Source organism: Vicia villosa, unplaced genomic scaffold (genome assembly GCF_029867415.1).
Source record: "Vicia villosa cultivar HV-30 ecotype Madison, WI unplaced genomic scaffold, Vvil1.0 ctg.002086F_1_1, whole genome shotgun sequence".
Taxonomy (NCBI): domain Eukaryota; kingdom Viridiplantae; phylum Streptophyta; class Magnoliopsida; order Fabales; family Fabaceae; genus Vicia; species Vicia villosa.
In genome coordinates, this window is record NW_026705834.1 from 137060 (window position 1) to 146267 (window position 9208).

The 9208-nt window shown below is 36.0% G+C and overlaps 1 protein-coding gene across 1 annotated transcript; it reads left to right on the forward strand.

Annotated features, from left to right (window-relative positions):
* The first annotated feature begins 1439 nt into the window (after positions 1–1439).
* On the forward strand, positions 1440–7554 carry LOC131637788 (bifunctional riboflavin biosynthesis protein RIBA 1, chloroplastic-like). Its single transcript, XM_058908365.1, has 7 exons — positions 1440–1617; positions 1864–2218; positions 2347–2568; positions 2915–3237; positions 4668–4797; positions 6444–6740; positions 6915–7554. The coding sequence occupies exons 1-7, from the start codon at positions 1571–1573 to the stop codon at positions 7182–7184; spliced, it is 1644 nt and encodes a 547-aa protein (XP_058764348.1). The 5' UTR covers positions 1440–1570; the 3' UTR covers positions 7185–7554.
* Positions 7555–9208: the final 1654 nt, after the last annotated feature.

Below are 9208 nucleotides of genomic sequence, written 5' to 3' on the forward strand. Positions count from 1 at the left end.
CCAGTGAATCAAGAACAAAACTTTTCCATCTTTCATCCTTTTATCCTTGTGTGCAACCTTTTGTTCATCATCTGCATTTGCTTCCAGTGTCGGTACTCCATCATTCACGATTTCAACCACATCTTGAAATTTGAAGATCACCTTCATTTGCAATCCACCTCTCGTAGTTCTCACTTTGAAAACTGGTAGTTTCCTGAAAATTACATTGATGTAGTTGTTCCGTTTGCCATTATAGATTCTCTCTGAATCGCAACTCGGACTCTGTGATACTAATTTGTTGGGACAAAAGAGTTTTCAAAAAAGATGAAAGAAGAAGACGAAGAGAGAAAAGTGAGAAAACTGTAAACTGAACTTATTATTTCTATTAGGAGTGTAACTGTACAAAACTATTACAATAGCATACCTATTTTTAGGCGATCAAGGCCGAAGCCTAAACTTACAACCCAAGCCCCAAAACATACGAGTTATATTTTGGCTTCGACACAACAGCTAAATGTTGTATTCGAATATGTCGAAAACAACTGACTCCTACTACTTCGACACAGTCGAATACTAGTTTTTTACAAAACTTTGAATTACAACTTCTAACAGACGACGGGGCGGGGCGGGTTTAAGCATTACCAACTCCGCCTCTACCTCCTAGAATCAACCTTGTCCCCGCCCTCAAACCCAATCGGTGTAATAATTGTCCTCCGCCCTCGCCCTAAATAAGAAACGGGTTTCCCCGCCCCTGCATAAATTACAATTTTTTTTAAAATGCATATTTTTCATAAGAATAAAAATAAATAATTAAACTAAATAATTGATCATTTTAAAATAATCAGGATGCTTGATCATTTAAGATTAAGGGTGTGAGGCATGGCGTGGTAAATACGGGTAAGTGCTAGCATCCCCCGCCTCCACCCCACTACAGTGATTAAAAATTAAAAATTGCTCGCATCCACCCCCACTCTCGATTATATCGGTTTTTTCTCTTAAATTCGGAGAGGGGCGGCCATAAGAGTGGCAAAATGGGTCCGGCCTGTTGGGCATGCCCGTTTTTCTCACACTTTTCGGCGGGGACGATCCAAGATTTTAGGCTCGCCACCTCTAATACGTCCGTCCCGCCCCGTTTTTTCGAGACTTATGCAAGCACAAACATTTACATAAAATTTTACATTTTTAGACTTAAAAGGTCCAAAGCCTACAGACATTTTGCACTCCGCCCTCATCTTATTATAGATAAAACAAAATTTTAGGTCCGCACTCTTAACTATGACCGACTCATTTCATTTTTTTCGAACTTTTGTAAAACGGACATGCTCGTTTGCCACCCTAACTGTCAGGGTCCAGGTCCGAACGGAGCCGGATTTATTGCCTAATAACTTTTCTGAATTTGCACTGTACCAAAAGAAATTGCATTTATTTTGTTTTGTCTATTCTTTTAATTTCCGATTATGACTGCAGTAAATGTCATCATCTTTGAGGACTCTTTATTCCTCTCGTCCCACCCAATCCAACACAAAATGCAGCACCAACCAAATTACCTAACCCGATAAATCACTTTCGCTGAAACCCTAACCGCCAAACCATGGCTTCTTCTCTCAATCTCTCCACACCTCCTCTCTCGTATCCACGGTCAGTTTCACCCTCTCAATATCTCTTCATTTTCACACAGTTATATTTCCTTATAGAAATGATGTTATGGCGTGTAAAAAGTATAAGGCTTTATCTTTAGTTTTGTTGAAACCGCTTCGTTAGGTTCAATTTTGCTCACAATTCGGGAACTGGATGAATTGAAGCTCAAATTGTTGTAAATGGACCTTATGTTAACATATAACAATTACTAATTGTAGTTTTTGTCTCCTGTTCTGTTCAATATAGGGCATGCAAAAATTTCAAATTGTTCAATCAGTTGAGCAGTATAAATTCATCTAAGCTACACATGCGTGGCTCAGATTTGGCGTTTGTTCGGCTAAGCTCTAAATTCCCTTCATGTCTCAATGCTGTAAGTAGAATTAAAGCTGCATTGACCTCTGGAGGAGGAGACTTAAAAGACGAAGATATGGTTGGTGTGGAATCGGCACAACCTGATCCAGTAGCACTTGGAATACTGGGAGTAGACACGGGTTTAACAAGCAGTGGTTTTGCTGATGATAACGATGAATTTGATTCGGATAGTCCAACTAAAGGTTTTGCTTCCATTCCTGAGGCCATCGAAGACATTCGTAATGGAAAGGTTGTTACTCTCTTTCTCTCTGGGTATTCTTTTAACAGTTAATGCAAGGCATACTTGTATTGTTGAAAATTTTGGTTTTATGTTGCCACCACTTAGCTTTCTGTTATTAACTGTTATTAGTATTTCAGATGGTAGTGGTTGTAGATGATGAGGATAGAGAAAATGAAGGGGACCTAATAATGGCAGCACAGTTGGCAACACCTGAGGCTATGGCTTTTATTGTAAAGCATGGGACGGGTATAGTTTGTATAAGCATGAAAGAGGAAGATCTAGAGAGATTAGAGCTTCCTTTGATGGTCAGCAGTCAGGATAATGATGAGAAACTCCGCACAGCATTCACTGTCACTGTGGTATGTACAATTTGGTGCGTGCATATTTTTATTTGGAGTTACTTCTGTATCTATCTGATCTTGGTCTTCCATTGTTACATATTCTAAAAACTGTATATACTGACCTTATAGTATTGTCTACTTTAGGAAATAATTTGTCTCATCTTAGCTGCAGCCTGCACTTGTGTAGGCATTAAGTTCGACCAAAATTCAGTGCTACTTCACTTTGTTGCATTTAGTATCTCTTGTCTCCCAATATTTAACGAACATTTACTTATATGCTAGAATAATATCCTGTCATTAAAAGTTATTGAAATTTAATAAACTATAATTTGCTATGTATCAACTTTTTACATGACATTTGTAGGATGCCAAACATGGTACCTCCACAGGGGTGTCAGCTCAGGATAGGGCAACCACTGTTTTGGCCCTTGCATCCAAAGATTCAAAACCAAGTGATTTCAACCGCCCGGGCCATATTTTCCCACTAAAATACAGGGAAGGTGGTATCTTGAAGAGAGCTGGACATACAGAAGCTTCAGTTGATCTGGCAGTTCTTGCTGGATTGGATCCTGTTGCAGTTCTATGTGAGGTTGTGGATGATGATGGCTCCATGGCTAGATTACCTAAGCTTCGCCAATTTGCTGAGCGTGAAAATTTGAAAATTATATCTATTGCTGACTTGATAAGGTATGTGGTAGCATTTTTTGAAAGATGTAGTAAAATACATTGCTTGAATTCTATGTTGTAGATTTTGTTTATATTTTACTTTCAGTTACAGCCCGAGACGGATCTAAGGGGAGGGTAGGCATGAGTCCTGAGCTATGTAGCACCGACACCTCTGAAAATAGGCGTGTCCGTGTCGGTATTGGACACTTCCACCGACACTTGTGATTACGTTTAATTTATTCATTTTTTCAATTTTTTATTGGTGTCGCCGTGTCAGTGTCGGGGTCAAATTTGGGGTGTCCGTGCTTCATAGGTCCTGAGCCCTCCCTCCCTTTCATCAAATACCATTGAAGAATACAAAGATTACATACTTAGAGAAATAAAATGATGGCAGAGATGTTAATAGAGAGCTGAACCAACGGAACCAAAATATGATCATTGTTTTCAACCATTAGCAAATAAAGACTCAATGTCTCTTTTGCTACTTTATTGATCTCTTGTGCCATCTTATCCCACATATCATTTGCACTTTTTATGGGCTGCCTGAAACCTCCGTCAAAGATCTTGTGTTGGAAAATCTTCAATTTTTCACCTTTAAATGCCACCACTTGATCCGTGGAGTCTCCTTGTGGTTTCTTCTCTTCGTTCTCCTCTTGACTCTTACATCCATAACTAATACCAATACTCTATGTTGGGTTAACTTCAATATGATAAAAATAAATATTATTTTTTCTTTTTCGTTTATACATTTTTCTTAAACAATGTCAAATGTTCAAATGAGTCACTCATTGTGGGTGGGACGGTGAGAGTAGTATTTATTGATGTGATAAATAATATTTTATCTAAATAATAATGTTACCAAGTGTTTTTTTTTTTTTTATATAAAAAATATAAAACAACTCTTAATGTTTTGTATTCCCAAACATCCATGAGGTTTCAGCTCTGATATGAGTATGATATGACCTTATAATGAACGAAGTTCAAATTTCGGCCTCCCTTCTATCGTCTTTCTGGATCCGTCCCTGCCTCCCTGGTGACACCTACCATAATTTAAGTCCCTTACGTCTGGTACTGTAATTTGTCTTTTAAAACTCCTAGCTGCATAACTACAAATTCATCAATATGGGTTCTGTGGTACTAGTACTTCTAATATTATTGGTTCCTATCAGTCAATTTTAATCTGTGCATTTCACTGTATGTATTTTTCAATTACCATTATACAGATTGAAATCCTAATTTGCTTATCTTCCATTACATTCCCTGCATCCCAGCTACTAAACAAAAAACTCCTTTTAGCACCTTAAAAATTTCTATGGTTATTTTACCTTTTTACACTTCTAATTTTTTTCGTTCCTTACCAAGTTCTCCTTTACCTTATTTTTCCTTCCTGGATACTTTTGTTGCTTTTTTTGGCTACTCATCAAGGGGATTAACACCTATTAGTCTGGCAGGTATAGAAGAAAGAGAGATAAATTAGTGGAACGTGCTGGTGCTGCACTAATACCCACAATGTGGGGGCCATTCACAGCTAACTGTTATAGGTCACTTTTAGACGGGATGGAGCATATTGCGATGGTAAAGGTGAGAAATCTTGAATTTATATAGATTTATATACATGGAAGGCAATACAAATGAAGTTCTAGTTAGTTTGACTTTGATTTTTACTAAATGATGAAAAAGTGTAAGCATGGGAGAGATACCTATACGGTAGGGCAGTATGATTTAGTTCTGCATTAGTGCATTATTTTATATTGTTCAATCCTACCTTTTTTAGGAATAATATATCGATAATGACCTATTGTTACATTTGTTTGCGGCTGTTAAAGTTTAAAAAACTAAACATAACAAGGGTATAATTTATTTATTTTGGAAAATTTTTCTGAGACACATTGATGCTGCTGTTTTCCATACTTGAGTTCAATCCTATGTTTTGAATTCACAATATTCCAATGTATACCTTGTTATGAAATCAGTACCTTGCGAACAGAAGCTAAAGCTAATGTCATAAAAGATATGACTTCCCTATGGGTGGGTTTGGTTTGAGAGGAATAGAAGGAAAGGAAAGGGAAGGGATCAAAATCCCTTCTAAACCAATCCTAGCTCTCTTCCAAAAGGGGGGATTTGGAGGGGAGAGAAAACTTGTTACAATTTTGGACTTGTACACCCCTTTATTTAATGTGTTTTTATATTAGAATGGTAAGAATATAGTTTTACACCTCTTACATTAAAATCCCTCCCCTCCCCTAGGTTGAACTGAACAAACCCTAAGATATCGAGCTACTTAAAATTAGTCTGCCAACTGCCAAAACTATAAGTCCCAAAAAACTTGCCAATGAGATAATGATAAGATACTGGGTTTGGCCCTTAGCCCAATAAAGAGGCTGAATAAAGAATTGGTTATAACTTATAACTGCTTAGTATGTTAGAGGTGAAATTGGTTATAACTGCTTATGTTAGAAGCGAAATTGATTATACCTGCTTATGTTAGAAGAGAAGGGTTGTTATATAAGGACACAAATGGTAAGAGAGAATTCATGGGGTATATTTTGTGTTAGAAATCTTTTGGGTTGAGCAGAGAGAGAATCATCTCTCCTTTGAGGAGCACTTGCTCTAGGATTATAGGGATCATTCTCTGTAATAGTTCTTAACTCAATCAAGAATACATTTTCCATTTATCTTAATTTTGGGTTCCTATTAGATAACTTGAAATTCTGCATAGTGGTCCTAATGGCTTTGTACAATTCTGATCCAAAATATTTTGGCTTCAACAAAATAAATATGATATAGAATGCATGAGCAGGCAGATGAATATCCATGATTTTTTCAAAATGGAAAAAGAAAAAGGTAAAGAGCTTCTTGAACCATGGTCCACTAATAGGTAAGCTCTGAGTTTAGGCCCCGCTCTAAAGTCCACACAAAACTGAGTGAAATCTTGGGCAGTCTGGGGGATCAAGCCATCTCTCCAGATTTGAATGTTTCCCCCAGAAATTGAATTATAATTCTGACCTAAATTAGGATGTCAGTCTACTTATTATCTTATAGCTGACATTATCAGTGTGTGTTTTTCCTTCAGTGATTAATTGACGTATATCTCTTATTTTAACATTTAACGTTTTGCCTGAAGGATTTGCCAATTGGAGAACTATTCCAATTTAAATTTGTACATTGCATGATTCAATACTCAACATTCTAGCCTATGTTATAGTTGGACTTTTCTTTCTTACCAGGGTGACATTGGGGATGGATGTGATGTTCTTGTGAGAGTACATTCAGAGTGTCTCACAGGAGACATATTTGGATCTGCCAGGTGTGACTGTGGAAATCAGCTTGCTCTTGCAATGCAACAGATTGAGGCTGCTGGTAGAGGCGTGTTAGTATATCTTCGTGGACATGAAGGAAGGGGTATTGGATTAGGCCACAAGCTTCGTGCTTATAACCTACAGGATGAGGGAAGGGATACCGTAGAAGCCAACGAGGAGTTGGGATTGCCTGTTGATTCAAGAGAGTATGGAATTGGTGCACAGGTAATTATAATATAAACCATTAGTTACTTGAATATTGAACATCTAATACTCAATTCTTTTACCGTATTCAATTCATGGAAATTCTCTGGCATGCTAGTTTACATACAACAAAACTAGATGCTTTACTTGGTCGCATTCACTCAAAAAGGTTAGAATTTGAAAATGTAATTGCAGATATTGAGGGACTTGGGTGTTCGTTCTATGAAGCTGATGACAAACAATCCGGCAAAATATGTTGGGCTCAAAGGTTATGGTTTGTCAATTTCTGGTAGGATCCCATTGTTATCGCTTATAACTAAAGAAAACAGGAAATACTTGGAAACCAAACGTGTAAAAATGGGGCACGCGTATGGCTTGGAATTTTACAACAAATTGAATCGTAGTGACAATGGAAATGGTAATGCCGGTAGTGTTGATGATTCCAATACTGCTCCTGGCACATAAACCTGCTTTTTTCCTACAAGATACGCAGAGGAAGGGAAGTGTAAATTTCTATACTGATTCAGATGGAAATAAGAGGATAGAAGTGTCCTGATTCTACTTGTGATTTATATTTTTCCAATTCGCTTGCATGATTTGTCTTCTGTCTGGCTATAAAGGTCATTTGAAACTTTATATAGGGTCATGCGATGTGTAATGCCTAGACCGATTTGAGGTTAACTTTTCTTGCTTTCTTCTGTAGAAAACTAGAGGTTCTGCTTTGACTGGGTGGGTATTTTTGTGGAGGTACCTTGTATAAGTGATTAAGGGTTTTTTTATTATTTATTTTTGGTATAAACTAGATATCTTCTGTGAATTTTTGTTGAATGGTTAACTTGTAGATTGTAATTTATTTATTAAATTAATTGCTCTAGTTAATAATATTAATTTTTTAAAGGAGTTAAATATTTGTTTGGAAATGTGTTTTTTTGATAGCTATGATTGGGGATGTAATAAATTTATAATCTACAATTGGAACATAATCTGTTTTTTATTAGAAAAAACTTGCATATGAGATTCTTGCTTAGCATTGGCACGAGAAAGTTAACACAAAAACGCAAGCCCTAGTCGGTCAAAATCACTACCATCTATATGTTAAAAATAGTCATGCCATATGCTGGAGCTCTTCTGGCAATGAATATCTCTGGTTATAGACGAAATGATAAGGAGTAATCATTACTCAGAAATAAACGTTGAAGGATGATGGGGCAAAGAAAATATCTAACCACATAAATCAAACACATAATCTAAGAAAATTATATCCTTTGAAAAAAGAAAAAAAAAAGAAAAAAAAAAAAAAGAAAGCAGTTTTTGTCCCTAATTCATTCCTTGATACTTTGAACATTTTTTAGGCATTTCATATCCGATTTGTGAATATCTTTTATGTTCTCTGAAGTCTCTAATGAAAAGTAAAAAATACGCCATATTTTTGGAGATGCATTTCTGAATGTACCATTTTTTTATTTTATTTAATTTTAATTCGAAGTTGCATCTTTAAATTTATATTTGATACGCTTCGGAAATATATATTCGAAAATATGTCTGAGATAAAAAACAGAGACAGAAAGAGAAAATTTATAACTGATAATCATAACAACTTGACATTACATTAAAACACACAACATTACACAAATAATTGATAATCGAAAAATTAATGTTACACATCGCTATAAATGGGTATTCGGACGTTGCAAAATGTTATAATATCTTCGACGAATCTTGAAATCTTCACATCCACTTTAACCAGACCATTTTTTTATATCGGCAAAAATTACTCCGCATAACCTCTAAATCTGCATCCGTCTTCAGTTTGAAGTTAGTGAACTGTATCTTCCCATCGCTGTCAAACGAGGGAGAACAATACTCGAGCTCGACAGCACGTCAATTTTTTGAATATCGCAACACAGTGTTCAGTTAGGATATCAGGTCGGCACGAGCTATGTCCTCGAAAACTCTAAACTGAAGTGACGACTTCTCACCATTGAAATACACAAATGCAAGGTGAAGATATTATTCATTTTCTGATATTGGGTGTTTTGAAGAAAAAAAAAAGGATGAGAAACATCATATTTATACAAGACTTGGATCACTATGCACGTTAGAAATCTTATCCTGTCATCAGGGAATTTTTCAGAGATGCATTTCTGGATAAACCCTTATATTTTACAAAAATAGATTTATTCAGATATACACATCCGAAAATATCCCTGTTTTTTTAATTAAATTGGGGTTTATTTAGATATGCATATTCGAAATAAACCATAAACCAAAACCAAACTAGAAACTTAGAAAATATAAAATAGAAGTTGCAAACCATGAAATGAGTAAAAAACAATTGACATTTGCGTCATAATTACTTAATATATATTACTTATGCATTAAATCGTATCAAGATTACATCATTGACGACAATACATTCAAAAAGTGTATCGGATACAATCTACAATGCATCATCGCAAAAATCTATGACCGGTTCCTCCTTCGACTTT